The sequence below is a fragment of the Aquila chrysaetos genome, chromosome 6 (assembly GCF_900496995.4).
Source record: "Aquila chrysaetos chrysaetos chromosome 6, bAquChr1.4, whole genome shotgun sequence".
NCBI lineage: Eukaryota > Metazoa > Chordata > Aves > Accipitriformes > Accipitridae > Aquila > Aquila chrysaetos.
Genome location: NC_044009.1, coordinates 23961871 through 23982805, shown reverse-complemented (window position 1 = coordinate 23982805; position 20935 = coordinate 23961871). Strand labels below are relative to the sequence as shown.

Genomic DNA, 20935 nt, shown 5'->3' with positions numbered 1-20935 from the left:
TCTTTCACTGCTGTATTGTCAGCCTATGCTATTTACCTGGACAAACTGCCTTTGTGAAGGATACTGTGACTTTTCAAAGACTTTAGAAAAGGACTAAGTGAGCTTCCTTTGTAAAGACTAGCTATTGCCCTTGTCCTTTTTAGAGAACAGACTTTTGCAAAGAGCTTTTCAGGCCAGGCTCTGGGCAGGGACAAAGCCAGGGAGCACTGATCTCGCTCTTGGCTTTGCCTGTACTAAAGCAGGGCAGGAACCTCCTGCCCCTCTTGTTGTAGGACCAGCACGCTGTCCCTGGCCCTCGACCCTTCTTGCTTGGAGCAGCAAATCCCAGTTTTGTCTGCACTGCTGACAAGTCTCCGGCTCCCAGGAAGGGAGTGGTGGGGGCCCAGCGCAGGTGACTATGGGCTCCTGGTGCTGGTGGGCAGCCTGCCAGTCATCCCAGCTGGAGGCTGTGCTAGCTCAGGCGCTGCTCGAATTAGCAGTGACCCCTGATAACGAACTGCTTGAGCGAGGGGGTGCTGGGGACCACAGGGTGGTTTGCAGCAGCACGAGACTGGCAAGGCTGTGCCTTACTGCCTGCTGCGGCTGCAGGGACAGACAGCCATCACGTTTGGCTCCAGCACAGCAGACCCATCGTGCACAAAAGGAGATCGATGTTTCCCCTATGCACAGGACACAGTTGCAGGCTGCACCAAAAGACAGGCGTGCTTCTGCTTCCACCCGTGGCAAGCGTTCACGTTCCCACCTGAGAGTCGCAAGGCTGCGGGCTGCCAGCACTGCAAACCCCAGCACCAAGATGGACCTTGCATAACTGGACCTGGAAGGGGGCTTCCAAATAAGAGACCAAGGTCCTTGCTGCCCCGCAGGCAGGAGGGACCTGGCAGGAAGGGAGCCCTTCGCGAGCAGGCAGAGCAGAATGAGAATCACTGCCAGCATTTGCAGAGGGATACTGGCACCCAAATCCTACCAAAGTGCAACAGCAGCAGGGGCAAACATTTTCTCATGTGCCCGAATGATTTAAAAGCTGTGGGCTGGGGACGGGAATTCAGATTTAAATCACTTGAATGCTTTTCACCATGGATGCCTTGTTGAAATTCCCTTGAAAACCCTAACCTACATCAGTACTGGGTTTTTTTATATACACCTGTACAATTACACACCTTAACACATTGCAGGAAAACAAAGCCATGCCCAACTGTAGTCACATTCAAAAAGCTACAAGGAACTAGACAACTTCTGAGTGAATTAATGCAAAACTGGATTTCTAACAGTAACACAGACTTTAGGAACACCTGACACAAGTGCTGCAGTTTGTAAAATGCTACCAGAAGTTCAGATAAGTAAGACTAACGTAAAATCAGGAAGAGTGGCTGCATTTGAAACTCATCTTGCCAGACTCATCAGTTATTACTAAATGATACTTGTACATATAAGTGCACATAAAATGTACATAATTAGTTTCCATTGGTCTCCTCAGGGACTGGGACCCCTTTCTGAGAGGCACAGTTGGAACACCAAAGGAGTGTTCCTGTCCCAAGGTGCCACCACCACAGCATGCAGAAGGCAGAGGCAGCATCAGGACCATGGCCCAAAGGCGCAGGAGGGTTGGCGGGGATGAGGAAGGGTCCCTGCCATGCCATGGCCTGGCCAGAAGCACAACAGCCATGGCTGATCTTCAGGTCTCCTTGCTGTGATTCACGCAATGCCAAGATAAGGAGGAGGCAATGAACTTCACATTTGATTTGGGGGGGGCATATTGCAGCCTGAAACTCTTCAGATATGTAGTTTTTGAAACACATCACGTTGTGCTTTTTTCTTTTTTTTTTACATGGGCCCTTGAAAAGAAAACAGTCCCCATAGTGAAGTTGACATGATAAATTAGTATGGCCCTGGCAAAGCCCTCACTCTTCATTGGGCAAATACTTATTTATGGACTTTCAAATTGTGGCTTATGTAACAACACGGTGAATGACTTTCAAAAAACCTACCCCATGTATTGACCTGATAGACCCTAATGGGTCCTTCAGAGCAATTAGGATTTATTGTGTTAGTGTCTATTGTGTATAGAGACCATTTTAAAAACATGTGTTATTTACCCACAAGGCAGTAATGACTGTTTAAATACACAGTTAGATTGTCTCTGAAATGCTTGCTGCTCTATACATTGTAAAGAAGTTACTCCAAGTATTTTTCAGAGTTAAATACTTTGCTCCACTGGGATTTCCAAGCAGGGTGATTGTACTGCACATACATTTGTATGCTTATGGCTGTAAGTGAATTGAGGTCTCAGGAAAGCTACCAAATGAGCAACCTCGAAGCATGAAATCTGAGATTATTTTCTTGACCAAGGGGCCAGTGCTCACCACTCTAGTGGTCTGAGCAGCTCAGGCCATTTCCCAGCTGAGAGAGCAGGGCATTTCCCATGGACCACCTGAGTTTTGCCCTGTCTAATCTGAATGTCCAGCAAGGTGTTAAGGTGACCTTAACAGCCATGAAGCTGTGGTTTCTACCATGGCACATCTAACCCTCTATGTGCATGTGAGGTGGGGTCATCACCACTTCCCTGTAACCTACTGGGGGCCAGCATGCAAAAGTACAAGTGTTGGCTTCTGAACACTGCTGCAGATTTGAGAAGCCTAACCCTTGGCCAGGCTCCTCGGCAGGTGTGAGGGAGCACGGCTTCACTGCCCAGCGAAGATCGGCGCTGGCTTACACCCGCTTTGACTCTGACCACATGAGTAAAACAAACCCCCAACTCATACATGGGAGGTACCAAATGCCTCTATGAAATAATAACGACTAATTACTGCTTGCTTTATCTTCAGACCAATGCTGTTTTGATCAACGCCATCTCTAAATAGGTATTTCCTTTTTCTGCCCTCTCCTTTGCTGTCAGAGACCTTCAGGGTGAAACTGCCCAAAGCAGTTCAGCTTTGGCACAATGTTTTCCCTTCCCTGCCTCAGGTCACAACCTTTGGAAACTTGTTTCTATTTGCTTGTTTTACAATGAAATTAAAGTAACATCTGTTACAGTTGCCGTACTTTATTTCCAGGGACAAAAGTACTAAGCAGTTTTCTAATCCAGCAAAGAGAGAGAAAGGTTAGAGGAACCTCTGGCTGAAAATGTTGTAGCAAAACTTCAGCGTTAGGAGGCAAGTTTGTAATGGCCAACGTGCAAAATCCTCTGGGGAAAACACTCAAGCAGCCTGGACTGAAGCTGGCTGAAACTTGCAATTTCTGTTTTGTGGAAAATTCCAACATTAAAAAACAATGTAAAACACACCAGCTTATGCCAAAAAGGGCAAGCTGCCCGTACTTCTGAGAAATCCTGCAGCATCAGGAAAAGCTAGGAGGTTTCCTGTTGCAACGTGGAGAAGTCCTAGAAGCCCCCTGCCAGAAGAGGCCTTGGGAGCACAGGACGGGGGCGTCCTGGAGCGGGGGACATGGAAATCCTGGGGTGCCAGGAGCTTGCTGGGAAACTGGGCAGAAATCAGCCAGGAATCAGCCTGGTGAGCACTTGTCCCTTAGGTCCTGCCTGGCTTTCAGAGAATGTTGGTCAGTCAAAATAGAAATGTTTCCAAGAAACTTTCTGTCTATGCTGAACTGGCACTTACAAAGAAACTGCTATCGGTATGAACATCTGCGGTTACGGGTGGTCTCTCCTGGCCTTAAAATTCTATGAATTGGTGGAAAACATATGATAACAACTGTCACTGTCAAGAGCAACTTCAGTCTGTGTTCAGAATAGTTCAAGTTCAGTCTGGCCTTTCCTGAACATACTAAGTTTCATACAATCAAAATAGGTTTCAAACACATAAGCTGCTTTGACTGCATTCCTTCACTAACCTCCAAGATGCTGTGATCAAGATTTTCCAGATGCAGTGATTCTGGACCCTCTTGAGGCAACCTTAAGGGATCTTCAGAAATTGTTACAGACCTGGCCTCTGGAAATTGGACTCCTTTACGACATGCCACGTTGCCAACTCAAGATCAGAGGCAATCAAAAGTCACACAACATTTGAAAGCTTTATCCTGTATGTGTACTCACTCATCTATAGTACCCTAGAAGGAGAAAGTTCATACACAATACACACGTGCTGTGTTTTCAGGTTTTCATGAACCAGTAAGTATCAAGGCCAGAGACCTCCTGAAACAGTGTCCTCTCCCTGACCTTTCAGGCATTCTTGCTAAGACCAGGCACTTCAGATTCTCCGTATCTGCTTTCGACATCCTTGAAGTGCTTGACACAGGGCTGGAGGAATATTTGGAGCTAAGGCTTAGTGAGTCATGTCATTCACACCAAATGAACCAAATTATGTTGAAATACAGATTTAAATCCCTGCATAATCAACATTCATTGGACACAAGTAAAAAGAGACAGAAACAGATGGAAAGGCAATTAGCACTAGCTGGAACTATACATGTTTTGATTACTTCCTTCTGCAAGTCATTCATGGGATAATGTAATACACAGGTCAAAGTGATTTTGGAAAGGATATTGCTAGCAACCTTCACATTCAGGCATTAGTTAGCTGTGAAGAATTAACACATGCAAGTGATCCACAGAGCTCAATCTTAAATAGCAACAGCTTTAGCAGTGACTGGTGTTAGAGAATTGGAGCACATCAAGAGATTTGCTGGGCAAAAGAAGGAATCCATTCCCTAAATCCTGCACCTCACTGACATGTGCAGCACCATCAAGCACACAATGATGTTATCCTGCTTGGGACATGTCCTGGTGATGCAAGAAAGTGCTCCAAAATATTTTCAATCCTTTCACAAGTGCTAGCACAGCGTTGCCAAAAATCTTTGATGACCAGGTTGTGTAGTCCTCTTGCAGGCTCTTTTTACCAGATAGATACAATCAAACTGATTTTATGTAAGCAACAAGCTCATAAAAAAAGTAGCACAACCACTGCAAAGATGGGGTTCACACAGGTTAGCACCTTCCTTATGGCATGAAAATGGTGAAGTAGCTTGGTTCAGCTTTTTGCTCGGAGTCTGTCCAGCTGCAGCAGAATTCACTCTCTGTATGTATTTCCCTTATGCTGGTGAAATTAACCGTTCTACTACTTGGGACAAGGGAGCAGCTGAGCCCTTCTCCATGCCTCGCACAGGCTGGCACTGCCAGACCCCCAGCCGTTACACTGTCACAAGGCCAACAGGACCCCACCGGGTGCACTTGAAGAAATTACTGTGCAAGCTTCCACCACTTCATTATTTGCCCCTCACTGTGCTGGGTGCTGAATGTACCTGCAGTACAAACAGCTCTCAGGCTGAGCAGCCAAGGAAGACAAAAAATGGGAGAAAGGACAGGTAATTCTCCCTGGTTTCGCAGACAGAAAATTTCTGTGATTTGCCCTTTATGGCCACACAGAGCTGGGGAATCAACCCTTCAGTCCTGAGCTGGAAAAAGACTATTCTGGCTCCTGCTGCAGATGCTGTGCCCTGTTTCCATTCCACTAGAGCACATTAGGCTAACAACCTCTGATGCTACGCTGCAGGGATGTGAGGCTGTGCGTCCGTTCAGTCAGGGCCAGACTGATTGTCCTGCAGACAAAAACCCTTTCTGGTAGAGGGGCAGTCTGAAGGGGAATGAGGCCGATCCCTTACCTGGGTCGGCCAGGCTGCATCCCGACAGGACTAAACATGTCTCTTTGGGGGAAGAATGGAGAGGGCAAGGTGAGAAGACAGTGTAATCCTTTCAGCTGACTCTGCCAGGGATGTTGCTAATTAGCAGAGAGAGGACGTGTTGTGGCTGGTGAGAGACAGACACGTTCTGTGTTGCGAGACAGTGCCTTCAACCAGCTCTATCTGTGAGACATGTATGCTGTGAGCTCCCTGATTGTGTTTGCATTGCAGGAGCTATCCCAGCAACGCCAGCCAAGTCCTTGATGTCTGCTGTGCTGCCCTCAGCCTTGTGTGAAACCCACGATGGGATTTTAGATGGACCAAAATTCTTGTTTGTGAATCTTATTTTTACTGTTCTAATACAATCAAACTTATTTATACACATACAGCACGGCTGTGGCTTCCAGGTCATGCAAAAAGATTGGTACTGGAGCAGCAACTGCATTTCCTAAGCTTGCTCAGGTACCTTAGAGAAAGGAGAGTGCTGTACCTGTAGCTAACAGAGGAAATGAGGAGGTATTTTCAGTCTCTACGAGAAGAGAGACAGCGGTCCAGAACTGTAAGCGTGGGGGTGTGTGTGCGTGGATCACTTTCAAGCTCTGCAGTTTGGAAATGTTTCCAGCAGAGACTACTAAATTTGGTCAGTTGGTGTCTGGTCTAATTTATACTGAGCTGAATCCACAAGAGCCCAATTTAAGTTTGTGGGATTGTGTGTGGTTGTGCTTGAGATCAGCACCTGTTCCAGCACCCCTGTATCCAAGGATAGCCAAAACGCACATCCGTTAGCTGAGAAGAGTCAACAAACTAACCACCAGGCCCTGCAGCTTTCTTCCATAGATTTTATTTAGGTTCCCTGACAACATAAAAGGAATGATTTGTAATTTTGTGTCTCTGTGTACTTTCCATTTGGGCTAAGATGCCCTGAATTTCTCCTCAGTACTTAAGCACATTTATGTGAGGTCAAACCTGCCTTATGGATCTTTTAACTTGGCATATTCCTGAGACACAGCTAACTCTGTTGGGCACATAAGCTCCTGACCAAACCTAGTACGAGCAGTTCAAGAGATGAGCTGAGACTGATAACAGCAACAAACTGATCTCTAAAGAAGCAGAGATTAAGCATATTCACCTGCATGCTAATGCAGCTACCCAAGACAAGCCCAAGCCACGCTGGGCCAAAATGTGCTTTAAGAAATTCTGTATGTACCAGTGAGGGCCTTAGCGTGACTGAGAACTGGCACAGAAACAAGGGGAAAGGGGTGGATGCAAGTGATGTTTGCACTGTGCAGACTTTTGTGGAGAAGGGAGGGCAAGGTTTGGTCTTCAGCCTGAGCAGATTCCTCATCACTACTAAGCTGACAGAGTTGCTATCAGGCCTTTCCTTAAATAGACTGTAAAAACCTGTACAGGTGATTATTTTATGAGCAAAGAGGGAAACAATGGAAGCAGAAGAGAACAACAGCAGTGACCTCCAAGGCTCTGCTGGGGGAAGAGGGACAGGCCACAGACAAACACAGCCCAACCGCAAGGTGCTTCGTGCCAGGCTGCAAAAAGGGACAGGGCTGCTTTAAAGGTCCTTGACACGGGCACAGTGCCGACCCCAAAACCATACCCCTGTGCCCTGCTCTGGCTGCAAAGTACCTCCTGTAATTTGCTACAAGTTTTAGAGAATTAAATCCAATTTACCTGCCACAAAGAAGAGCTAGATGAGGCCTCCCCAGAGCATGGTGTGTAAAGGAGGGCTGCCAATTCCCATCCCGGAGCTGCTCCCCTCCCGGTTGGATCCAGAGGGAAGGGGGAAGGGGCAGCGGTGGCAGTAAGTGCAGGAACAATTCACTGGAGAGCCACGGAGCGCTTTGCAGTTTGCCCACTAATTACTATTAAGCCCTGGTTCCTTTTTTGTGTTCCAAGGGGCCGACTTCAATGTGGCACTGCTTCTTGGGCCTTTCATGCGGCTGGGCTAACCCCTGAATAGCAGACTTCGCCCCCCCCCCCCCCGCCCCGCCCTTGCTACCTCTCTCTCTCCCCCTTTTTCTTTCCCTCTTTTGCTTTTCTGATAGTATTTTCTGTCCATGTTGTGTAAGGCCCTAAATGAATCTTGACTGCCCCTACAGCCGACTGGAGACACACAAAAGCGGCCCATTCCAGTGGCCACAGCGCCATTGTGTGCCCTAACAATGCACTAATTGGCGGTGACAATTGTGCGGCTGGGGAGGAAGAGGGGGCCGTGGGGGGGACATGGGTCTTTTCCAATCAGTGAGGCCGGTCAATAAAAAGAAGAGGAGTGTGAGGAGCAAGAAACACGCTCCGGTCCACGTCTCTCCCGCATGCACGTCCCTGCCAGTCCCAAGCAGTTTGCTCCAAGGTTCCCCGCAAACTCCTGCAGAGAAGAGTAAAGCGACTAATTTTAATGGGTGGCTATGCAGAGCAAGAGATGTGCAAACTAAAAGGGTCATCTCAATCTCCCAGGCTGTCTCACCATCCCAGAGGCTGAAGAGCTCATGTGACGGGGACACCACTGAGATAGTCATGGGAAAAGATCACACACAAAGCCAAGGGGATGCTGGTGCTGCAGCACTCTGCTCTGGGTACACAGGCGAGACAGAGTGCTCACCTCTTACTGAACTGAGCTTAAAGTACCCTTTTTTTGCACAAAGACAGTGGGGTGCAATGACAGGGTGTCCGACAGTGCTCTGCTGGTGGTGGTTCCTATGGAGTAGGAGCCTGCAGTGCTGTTGGGAGTAGGGGAATGCACCTGGGCCACATCTCCAGCACCAGCTGAGCTGATGACCAGAGGAATGAAAGGGACATCAGGTGCCATGGGACTGAGGCTGTTTATTGCCACTGTGACACCTCCCAGGGCTCAAAAGGAGCGACCAACACAGTCTCACACTGAGATTCAGCTGGAGTGAGCCCATGGACTCTGAGAGCTGCCCCAGTGTGAAGTTAGCCCTGGAGTTTGGAGGCTGGTGTATCTGACTAGCGAGGGACAGATTTCAGCTCTACTCATTAGCTTTTAAGATAAAATCTGGGACAGGAAACGGTGTGGGCAATGCTTCTGAGAAAGAAGTACGGAAGGCTCATCCAGTTGCCTAGGCTCAAAATTAATTCAGATAGTTGAGAGATGTGGGTTCAGATGCTGAAGTGTTCAATACCTGCCCATCTGTTTTCCAAACAGCCCATATAAGCCCCCTCAGAGAACAGCGAAGAACAGCAGGTGTGGAGCATTCTGGTTCCTGACAGGGAAAGCAAGGCAAGCCAGGCTGGCAGCAACACTCAGGTTTATGAAGGGCTCTGAAATGTCCCTTCTCAACAGAGATGCTTCTCTTCTTTGAAGCTAGCTGATTTTTGAGAAGCATTGTCCAGAGCAGGGTCAGGAAGCAGGTAACTCCCATCCCTCGCAGGACAGCTGTGGGACTGCTATGGCGGGAAACACTTCTGCTAAATGCTTTGATGGAAAAGAATTACCTCCTGCATCTGGAAAGAAGCAGGAAAACACCTTCCTATGCAGTGGCATCTAACCAGGGAACAACTACAGAGGAACCACCTCTAGTGGAAGAGTAATACTTTCTGCAGCAAGAATAACAGGTCCCATGTATTGGCATGGCTTGGAAAAGAAATCTTGCCATAACCTCACGAAAAGCAGAGACAATGAGCAGGGAGGACAAACTGGAGCCGCAGACCCATGGACAGGCAGGCACTGTGCCTGGATCTAAACTCCCTGGTGCTCTGACTGATTGGGACTGGCATTTCAGTTTGGTCCACTACATATAAACATTGAGCTCGGCTGCAAAGTCTGGTACTGCAGCCAAAATGTTGAGGGGAAGCCTACTGTGAGCCCAATGTGAGAAGCAGAGCTACAACAGCCTAGAGCTGAAAGTGTGCTGAGTCCAGGGTATGCTGTGTAGAAACCACGGGACACTGGACTCTTGCCCTTTTTACCTCATGTCCACCGTAAGCACAGTGTTTTTCTTAATGTCATCTCTCAGCTTTTATGGGTCCTTGTCAGCATTTCTATGAAACACCAGAGAACAATTCAGTTCAGATACATCCCTGCTCCCGGGGAGGAACCCTCATCTCTCTCCACTGATTGCAAGGTGGACTTGTCAGCTGCGTTAGGCTCCTAAAATTTGGTGGTGGCAATATCCTCCCTGAGAGAAAATCACTAGTTACCTGCTCTAAACATAGTAAATGTGCAGCTTCTGCTCGTCCTCCCCTAGCAGGCCTCCACACAGCTCCTGCCGACAGCTATGGAAACATTCCCATGGATTACCACCGGTGCTGGAGGAGGGCCTTATATAGTGAGACTTCTCTGCCTCCCCTTTGCCCTAAGCCCTTCACAGAAGTACTTTATTGTTTTATGACAGCACAGTAACACTTGACATAAATCTCTAAGCACAGCTAACAATGTCAATACTGTGTAAATACCTACAGTAGAGACCCATATTTTATTATGCTTTCACCCTCTTTTACTTGTTATCACCCAGGGTTAACTCTGTGCTAGGTGCACATGCATTTTACGAGGAATCTGCCAATTTTATACACTGCTACAGCTCATGTCTCTAAGCACCAAGAGCCCAGCTCTGGTTCTTTCACAAACTGCAGCCTTCATTGGAGTCAGCAGAGCTTGTATCTGCTTAAAGGATTGATCACGCTCTCTGTTAAATCAGAGACGAGTGTTATTCAGAAGTGCAGAGTCCAAGCCAGAACAGGACATTCTGCAATATGTACACAACAAACAACATCCACCAGTGTCACAAGCAATTGTGTGCTGACATCTGATGACGGAATGGTGCTGGGGTCTCAGTTTTTCCACTCTAACCTTGCTCCCGTGGCAGTCTGTATCCCCTGCTCTCAGAAATCAGGGGGATTCAGTGGAGAGACACTCATCATGTTTCATGACTTAGTCGCTGCAACTTCAGGTACCTGCCCACAGTGTCAGTCAGAAATGAGATTAATTTATAATCTTTAGTGATATGAAAGCACTTTGGACTGAACTGCTCCAAGCACACTGATTACATCTGTTGCTTTCTTACACAGATTCAGTAACTTGCGCTTTCTTATTTTTAAACAATACTTAACTTCACTAACAATTCCTTCTTATTCACCTGTAAATACATCATATTGTACCTACATGATAAACACCTGGGAACTTTCAAGTCAATGAAAGTTCAGCCCTTAATACAAGCTCTTATCTGACTTCTCTAGCTTTCCAGATGAGCCTCACAATTTTTTAATATCTGAGGCTAATGACTTGAACTCAATTATAGAAAATCAAAAGTCACTTACTATAAACAGCAGACTGACTTTTTAGCATGTTTACAGCCTCAATGCCGAGTTTTATATTTGTCTATGCCTAAAATGATTGGAATTTACTCCTGCTTGCCTTGGATACTTTCGTTTTACTTGTGACACCTGATTATCTGAGATGCTTTTCACCACCTTCTCATAATGGTAATAATCAGGCCTCTAGATAGGACCACTATTTTGGAGAGTATTTAGTTAAACAAGAACTACTTTCAAAAGACAGTCCAGAGCTATATCCGCACGCTCCCAGAATATTTTCATCTGCCCTCAGCATGCCTTTCACTGAAAAGGTATGGAAGGTCCCTCTCCGTCCCTAAGGAAAGAAGGAGGAAGCTAGCTCCATTTAGGTTAATCTATTACTGTACTGTAATTGGAATTGTATCATACACGTTATGGAAAAATTGAAAGAAAAATAAAATTGTTTCCTTGAGCCTGGAGCACACTGCTGGACAAGGAGCTTGTACCATTTCATTTATTTTAGACAGTGTCCTCAGGACTTCATAAACTTGTGAACACTGTCACTTATTCCCAGAAGAAGAGCTGCATTCCAGTTCCGCCACCTTTTAGAAAACCAGTCAACTTCCCATATGAAACCAAGTACTGTTAATTTTGCTTTAAGAGCTACAAGTGTAACTTTTTAGAAATGAACTGTCCTGACCTTTAAGAGAAAAGCTGGAGCTTGGCTTGGCATGCTCAGGTCATAATGAACCATAATACCACTCATGGGTCTTGGCCGTAGGAGATGATCAGCTCTCCTGGCTCAACCTATTATAAAGCGTTTAACATGCAACAAGAACATGAAAGTACAAAATCCAAAAGACTGGCTGTTGGACCTAAGGGGCTTTAAGATTTGCCCATGATCTAACATTCCCAAACACATAAACTCATATGGTTATAAAACACTGACTTGTCCCACCAGCATGAGAAGTATCAACCATGAAGAGAACAAGGTGGGTGGATACTCTGGGGGTACCAGTCTGTCCCCCTTGCCCAGCATCAGAAACAAATGCCACTTTGCTACTGTTTCCCAAGGGACCTGGAGGGGACGCTGCAATTCACAGTCTGACTTGTATTTTCTGTGGCCTGCTACGTTAAAGGCTAACTGATAAATTAACATGAATGGTTAATAGAACAACTCAAAAAGCATGGCTTTTGGGGGTGTGTGTGCAGGAGTTAAGAACAGGGCTGCCAATGTAAGGTTTTCTTGGCAGAGGTACACTTCACTGGAGGGCACAGCTTTCACATAATGACAATGTACAACAGGGAGAAAAATCCCACCACCTTAGCTCCTGACCGAAACCAAAAGAAATGTTGCTTGAAACTTCAGCCCCAAGTTGCCCATGACAGCTATTGGAGTATGTCCTTTCAGCAGCTCATTCCAGTGACGGTTCGTACACTGTAACAGAGCACAACAGGAAGGCTGGGAAGGGGCAAGGAGGAAAGAAGCTGTGTAAATACAGCCACGGGAGGACAGAAAAAAACTGAACCAAAATCCTCCTCCCAGGACTCCCTAGACCCCACAGTCTCTGCTCTGTGTTGATGTTTTTTCCCACCACCTCTTACAGGGTGAAGTGAGGAGGGGAGGCGGCAGTGGAAGGGGAAGGAGATGTCGTAACAGAATTTGCTCACCTTGTAAAGCAAATAAGGAGGAAGAGAAGGTCTTGCACATGGTTTTCTCATGCAGCTTGTGTGGTCCCAGTCAAACATTAACTCCTTGCTTGTAGCTGATTTCATCACAGGGATGAAGTCCAAAGTTTCCTATAGAAGAGAGGATTGACATTCCTGGTGGACTTCTGGTCTTTCTGAGGAGGGGCAGGAGAACAGTGAGGAAGGGGATATATCCTTCTCTTTGAAGGCCATGAGATCATGGGGCTAGGTGTGGATTTCTCTGGGGGCCCTAAGGCAGGGGGTTTAGGCCCATGAGTGCCACTACGGCTCAGCACTGCAATCATTACAGTCGCCAAATCCACAGCTCCAGGGAGCTGCAGAAGCTCCTCAGCTGGTGCACTGGAAGAAGTAGCCCAGAAGAGCAGGAGTCATGCCTGCTCCTACATCCATCAGTTGGAAAGCCCTTACAACGTGGGCAAAATCCTGCCCTTCCAGCCCTTCAGTGGACCCTTCAGTCCAGCTGGGAGATGCCTCCCTTACTTAGGACTCAGGGCCCTGAGCTTGGACCCTTCTGGCAGAGGTCCATGTGACAGCTGCCTCCCTGTGCCTCCTGCATGCCTCCCAGGAGATCCCTATCCAAAGGAGCCTGACAACAACAGCTCCCAGTAAGCTCCCCTGGGAGCTGTTGGGGGTCAGCACCACTAAAAATCCAAGTATTTGTGGCTTTCAAAAAACACTTCAGAGATTCAACTGGGAATCCAAACCCACAAAGCCTGATGCAGTCATTGACAGCATTTCCAGAGACGACCTGGCTCAGACTCAGAAACAGTAAATAACATAATTTGCTCAGATTTGGAAGACTTTAACCAGCAGATTAGCATTTTTAAGGAAACTAGCACTCTTTCAAAGCTTGTCCTGCCCATGGTGCAGTACCCACCAGAAGGTAAATTAAAAGGACGAGTAACTTTTTTTTAGTGTTTATTGAGTCTTGCCTTTATACACAAGGGACTGGTGCTCTGATGCTGTCACAAGTGAACCCAAATAAACCCTGCTCAAGTGTCAACAAGCAATTCAACTCATTGAATTTAAATTATAACATTATTACACATCAATAATAAATTAAGACTATGGCCTAGTAGTTGCAGAGTATTTTAAAAAAATCCTTGTCAAAAGTAAAAAATGCAAACACAAGAACAATGAAACACACATAATGATGTTGCCAATAAGTTAACAGAGTAGCACACACACATAATGGTTTTCCAAAAACTCAGGGTGCGCTGCCAGCGATGCTAAAATCCATTGCAAGTGCTGCAGGTGAGCTGATGCTCCAGTGGGAAGGAAAGCCCAGGCGGCCAGGGACAGCATCAGCCACTGCGCTCCGCTACTCACACCTGGCTTCCCCCAGCTTCTAACTGCCTCGACTGAACTAAAGTTGGTTTGGAAGCTGCCTTTATCACTTAAAACCCTTCAAACACACATTTTGCTCATGAATTCTTACTTTTTCTTAGCTCCAGTATAGAAGGAACTGGTATAAGCTAACCTGGTATCACAGGTATCAATGCCATTAAAAATCAGTCTGAAAGCACACTTTAGTTTAAGCAAGATCGACTTTGTAGACAAGTGCATAAGCAAAACTGAAGCAAATCCTTTTTCCACTAAAACAATGCTGTATATTCAAGGATTCATGTTGGTTTAACACGTGGATTAGACATGAATAAATAAATAATTGAGCCACTGACACTTGTGCACATAGACGAGGCCTTATACACTTTGGTCCTAGACAGCTGATAGCTTTCCAGGCCTGGATTTCTCTGACGCTGCCCGCAAGTGGCATCTTTGTGATTTGGATTAATGGCCACTCTAAAGGAATTTGGACGAAATTGGCATTTTAAGATATCACCCAAACCAGTCTGTGCACACCAGGGTTTTCAAGTAAAGAAGGACTTTGCACATTATCATCCAGGCTGTCTCCTTGCTACACTGCTAAAATGCAGTGACAGCACTGCCGTTGTCGAACGGGATTCCTGCTACTGGTGTCAAACGTGGACTTAAAAGATCACAGTCAGTATGGACACGTGCCCAGGGCTGATACATGCTGGAAGAGTTAGCCACATACTTTAGCAAATAATGCTAAACTTTAAGCAGGTTAACGCTCTCTCTAAGGTAACGCCGACCAAGCCCTCACTGGGTTAGCCTTCAGGGAACCAGCTGCGCATGTGGGTAGGGAGCGCTGTATGGGAGTCCCCTGCCACGTGGTGTGGGCTGGCCAGTAGTTCTAGGAGGAGCAAAACTGCATGTGACCTGATACTGTTTTAATGTCCAGTGCTTACCATTATTATATATGCACAGCTCCTGAAGGTCTTGCATAAGTGCAACCGCTCTTCTGACTGAAGAGAAGCCCAGCTAGTCTCCAAAATATAGGTAATAAAAGCCAGCGCCATCTCCATGCTATCCTTTCTCATATTTCCCTCTCAAAGCACAGACAGTAAGCAAATTTTATGGTCACCACTCCTAGCAAGATGGAAACTGCCACCAGCAAGGGTTTCGAGCTCCAATGCCAAACACACTGCATCATGGCAGAGCATTCCTGACAAAATTCTTCACTTTTGAAAATTTAAGGCACCAAATTGAGCAAAAGTGAGGGGTTTCCATGCAGCTTGGTGTCTTCAGAGCTGGTATGTGCAGCCTGTAGAGCTCACTTCATGAGGGCAGAACAAGCAAACTGATTTACTCAGCTGCCCCTGCAAAAGAGCATGCACAGCCATGGGCGAGTTTCAATTTAAGCCTACAAGTTAATCAAACAGCAGATTCAATCAGAAGCCCAAAACAGGAAGATAGACACTAATATACAGTACTGTAAGGCACTCCTACTGGGAAGGGAAAATTGGAAGGCAAATTACGGTGGAGAGAATGATCAGACTCGACTAGCTCAAAAGCAACACAATGAGCTATGAAGCTCAAAGTCTGGCTGTAGGCTCAGCACTGTGAGCAAAGACAGGGACAGAGACAGCGAGAGAAAGAGGGGGGACTGGCTTGCAGCTGAGCAGCAGAAAAGAAGAGAAAAGATTATGATGATTATTCGATTACATTTCTTTTATACAGATCAACAGTCGGCTGCAATCCAGGCCATGACCTTGGAAAGCCCAGGAAACCCAGTGGCTTCCGTTGCTACAGGGAAAAAGCAAAATACAACTGTGCAGCTTCCCCATTTCACTGTAAACAGACACCCTCTGCTTTTTTTTTTTTTTTTAAGTCTTTCAGGACATTATCATTAATCCATTATAACACAAATAGTATCTTGATATTAAGAGAAGCCTGGACAAGAGGAGCTCTAGAGGTACCCTGATGATTCACTCCTAACAGGGCCATCAGAGCCTGGGGAGTGTTGTGAAAAACTCAAGTTCCTCACCAAAAAGTACCTTCTCTCACTTATCTAGGAAAGCCTCACAACTGCCAATTCCCATCATCCCAGCAATGAGCTCATATTGGTATGTGCCAGCCAGGATATTGTGTCACATCACAAAACCATCGTCTTTCATCACCTAAGACAGACAAAAAAAAAGCCATAGAAAGAGTTCTACCTAAGAGATCCAAATTTCTCCTTTTATAGGTTGATAATATTAAAAAAAAGCTGTGGTTCGCATCCCCTAGGTAGGTCCTTCTTCCCATTAAAGGAAAGCTAGAGGGTGAGGGTAAAGAGGAAAAGAGACTTGAATAAAGATCTCTACAGTGTACTAGATTAAAATAATCTCAGACTAACTAAACTGAGATGAGAAGTTTCTAAGTAGTTGTAGAGGGTCAGGCTATAGTCCATTGCAGTGAAGCACCCTATTTCTATGCTGATTACAAGGTCTGTACAAGCAAAAGTAGTAACTGGATGTACAGATCAATTCCTCCTCTAACAGCTATGAAAGGCCCTTCTCTGTGAAGGAGACAAACAGCACATTTTATTCTTGATTCATAGTGAAATGCTATTATTCAAATTTATTTCATGCGTGGGCAGGACGAGACTAGAAGTACTAATACATAATTTCACCTGCGTGTGGTGGGGGAGAGAGTTGTACAATCTGGAAAGACCCCGGGTACTTTTTCCAGCTCATGCCCACCCAGAGGACTGCAAAGCAGAGCTGCGTGCAGGCTATGGGCTGCAGAATGGGAAGAGTAGCAGTGGGGACCAGCATGCAGCACTATTAGTAGAGCAGAGACAACCACACAAGGGTACAGCATTGTCTGAAACCCAAACCACCCACAGAACCCCGGGCTGTCTCCTGCCTAGCAGATGGCTCTTGCAAGAAAACTGTCCTTTTAGAGTTGGGTCTTTTGAGAGTTAGCAATGTGAACAGTAGTTTCAGTTTATTCTTTTGCCTTGCAGTCCTGAAAAATGATTAGGGCTTGTTCCTACTGTGCTGGCACCTTCTGAGGGCAGGATCAAGCCTTTCATTATGCTTACGAAAGGCAGGGACAGAAGACTTTATCCTACCCGTTCATATGGAATTACTTTTTTTGGATAGGAGCTAGGCATCCCTGAGAGGAAAGCATCTTCCACATTACAGTCTGCTCCTATAGGAACCGTGAGAAGCTATACTACTTTTTCAAAGCAGAAATTAACATGTATCCATTTTAGGAACTGGCTTGTTTACAACAACATTGGATTTTAAAGAAATGAATCTGATCTGTATTGTACGCTATCCTTCTACGTAAAGCTGTGGGCGCTGCCAGCGTATCTTAACAACACCCTTTTGCTCTTTACCCTCAGTAATGGCAGTGGTTCCAGACCCATGACTGATTCCAGTGGTTTTGCTGAGATCATACTCTCTTTTTCTGTAAATTTCCATTAGCAAAGAAACTGTTCTGTAGTACCTGTACAAACCCAGAGTAACTCCAACACTGTCTATGTTGTTATTCCAGAATTCAACTACAATATCTAACCACCCACATGACTGGTACTTTGGAGATTAAGACATCTGTCAAACTAACTAATAGTTTGCAATGTCTGAACCTTGATTCCTTGACTCCATAGGGTTTTTGACAGTGCACACAAGCAGCCTTCTCTAAACCAAGCTGGACATGAACCAGTGTTGTAAGGTATCTTAAATACCAGAGCATGATGATATGAAAAACACCGCCTTTTCTTCTTTAATGATCCACCATTATGTCTAGAGCTAATTCAAAATCATACCTGCCAGATTCTGACAGTTTCAGAGCTACTGGCTTTGCCACAGCACTAGTTGTAGTGACACGTGCTGAAAAACATAGGAGCATACTGTTTATTCAGCCAGTACCACTGCAGTTCCTGTTTGCATGACTAATTCCACAATACTTCCCCATTGTTTGCATTTGTGAACACACAGGGAATACTTCATGTGGGAATGGACTTACAAGGAATGTTTTATCTTTAAGGATGATAGCTGAAAGCAACTCATTTCACATGAGGAACAGTGAGCTGAGACCGAGACATTGCTGTGTAGGAGAAGTATTAATTTTAGTGACAAAGGTGCATGATTCACCAGGTTTATTAAATATGGGAATCCCTATACTACTTTGCCAAGAACATGGAAAAACCCTCACTTCCTTCCAAAGAATTCCACTGAGAGAAGGACTTCTGGAAAAGAAAGGCACTGGTTGTCTAATGTATACAGATATAAACATGCTTGTATATATATAGTAGTTGCACTCAAATTTCAGAAAGCTCAGATTCAGCTACTGTCTTTGACTGGAGGCTGGAAAAGGTAACCGCTTATACTCCAGTACAAGGCAATTCGTTGTAGCATTCTACCTTTTAAGGTAAGCATGATGTACCCTGTTTTTTTATTTAAAATACTTCAGCAATTAGCAAGGTGCTTCAATGATCAAGACTGCTTTCTGCCTTGAATACAACAGCCTGCAGACTATATAGGAAGCAAAGATCAGTATTCTGCATTTTCACAAACCTGTGTGAGAGGAAAGGAAAAATACACATGCACGTGACTGGCTTTTTTCTCTTGAAACCATATTTGCTTTCTGCATATAGATGTGTGTGTGTATATATATGTGAATGCTTTCATATGTATGTAATACACATATTACTGCAGGGTCTGGAGAAAGAGTTAAGAACGTGGACTGGAGGGAGGATGAACTCTAAGTGCCCACTGGAGGTAAAGCCACAATGAATTCAACATACTGCCAGTGATGACACTCATCTCCCCAGTTAAACCCATCATGTACTCCCCTTTCACAAAGTATGTAATTCACTGTGTTTAATGCTTCCCTGTGTTCCAGGTGTGTGGAGCAGAACCATACCTAGAGGAACTTCGCTCTCTACCACCCAAGTCACTACAGAAGTATGAAATCCCTTAGAGATCGCAGAGAACGCAGGACGCAAGTTGCACATGAACACAGCAAACTAGTGTTTCACAATTTTGGAGGTATTTTCTAACTAACGTGTGCAAGACCACTTTCCCGACTATCAGTCTCACAGGTTCAGGTTAGAGACACATTTGAAGTAAACTTCATGAAATAAAAACAAAACCAATGTGGACACTTAAAATGTCTTAAAACGTGAGACTAGCAGGAGGTCAGAACCAACATCATGTTACTGGAGATGAGGATGTGGCCTCACATAGATCAAGAATAACCAGTGTAAAACTCAATGGACTTCAGTGACAGAGCTTAACCAATATATTCAGCCTGAACAAAAACAGTAGCAAGTCCCCTGCTTATCTGCATATGGAATAGTTCACTGGGGTGGTTATAAATATATGAACATAGATGAAAGAATCATTCTGCATCTTATGTTTGCAAGCACCCCAGATAAGGTTTGATGGGAGATACTTTTCTTTCCTCAGGGAGGAGTGACATGTAAATGCACTGATCCTTTAAAAATAGCTCCCTGGAGACATGAGAAAATGGAACCACATGTCCACATCAGAAGGAGCAGGTGGGTTTAAAATCATTACTGCCCTATTGGGTTCTGTGAAACACCTCACCAGAACCTCTGCCAAGGCTTATAATAAATAAATAATACACATAAATAAGTAGATGATTCATCAATTCTAAATGAACAACATAAAAATTAATGTGGTCATGACAGCAAATACTTTCTGCCTTGAGAAGAAGTCTTCTCCAGAGGTGGAAAAGAAAAAGTTGGGTGCTTAATTAGCTAGACCTAAAGCATTTCAAGTAAACCACATTTCGTATGAGAGCTAGTGGCTGGACTTCAATGCAAAATGCAGTTTAGCCATTGGTATTTTAAAGCCAACAAGGCTTTACGGCCACTTTGGCAGCTGCTATTCACAGATGAAGAAGTCAGATATTATTTTGCAAAAAGATTTCTGCCTGGCTAAGCTGAGAAGTTGCTTGAGCTGGCAGCTGGGAAAGGGATTCTCTTCAGGCTGGCCACTGCCTTAAGGAACTCATGTGTTCTGATATGACAACTCAAACATGTTGCAAGACTCTTCGAAGTTCTCATCCATATTCAGCCGCCTCCAGAAGGATTTCTGCTTCTTCTGCAATTCTTTACGCACACACCTGGGGCATGGTACAGCCTTCACTTTGCACTCAGAGTGGAAGACAGCACCACAGCTTTCACACCTGCAAACACAAATTAGTGTCAAAATTGAACGACAATATAGGACCAGAGCATGCAATGGACTTCACATGGATTGTGGGCAGTAGACATTCCTTCAAACAGTTCTGGTAGCTCAGAGTGCTATGTTTCAAAAGAGTGGAATTGTGAAAGACACTGGCTTGCCCACACCTCTGCTGGTGTAAAGCTACTCAGGACCACTAAAATGAGTTGACTGGCATCCATTTGCAATTGCTGAGAATCTGTCCCAGCACTTCTGCTTCACAGACAGAAATTTTTAGGATTAATACTTCTTATTAACCAGCATTCAGGTCTATCACAAAATAGACATCAATTTTGTTTTATGAAAGACAAGTTTGCTGCTTTGGTTTGTAAATGAAGAGTAACAATATTCATTTCCATTAAGATATATTTCAGCATTTGCAACAGCCAAGATATGACATTTTCCTCATTGAAGTTCCAGTGGTCAGCTGTTCTGGAAAGAGTAAAGTACTCCAACAGCAGGAGAAGTCATCATTCCACAAAGTAAAAAATGAAACAGAGGTAGGTGATATTTTCTGCTCTGTGTCCTGTGAAGATCAGACTAGATCAACACAATTATAGCTTCTGGCATTCAAAGCTGTGCTATTCTGTTCTCAAATGTGATATGACTTCAAACCAATCAACTGCTCAGACAATATGACTGGATTACTTTTGGGGCACTCTGAGGCAATGGAGGTAATGTCACAGCAGATCAAACCCCAGTTCCAGATGGCTGTGGAACAATGAAACATCTGGTGATCACGGAGTGGACTACAACTAAACAGTTGGATATTCTCAGCCTTTCAA

General features: G+C 45.1%; 1 protein-coding gene across 12 annotated transcripts in view; it reads right to left on the bottom strand.

Annotated features, from left to right (window-relative positions):
* PLEKHM3 (pleckstrin homology domain containing M3) overlaps positions 1-20935 on the bottom strand; it is a 126284-nt gene that overhangs the window by 18916 nt on the left and 86433 nt on the right. For 7 of the 12 annotated variants that reach the window (XM_030019237.2, XM_030019236.2, XM_030019242.2 and 4 more), the window contains one exon: positions 13505-20112. The exons of 2 other annotated variants lie outside the window; for them this stretch is intronic. In XM_030019237.2, coding sequence (XP_029875097.1) covers positions 19935-20112 — 178 coding nt within the window. In that variant the 3' untranslated portion in view covers positions 13505-19934. Of the gene's footprint in view, positions 1-12564; positions 12694-13504; positions 20113-20935 lie in introns of those variants that run through there. 3 more of the 12 variants (XR_003924098.2, XM_030019246.2, XM_030019247.2) reach the window with 3 other exon arrangements.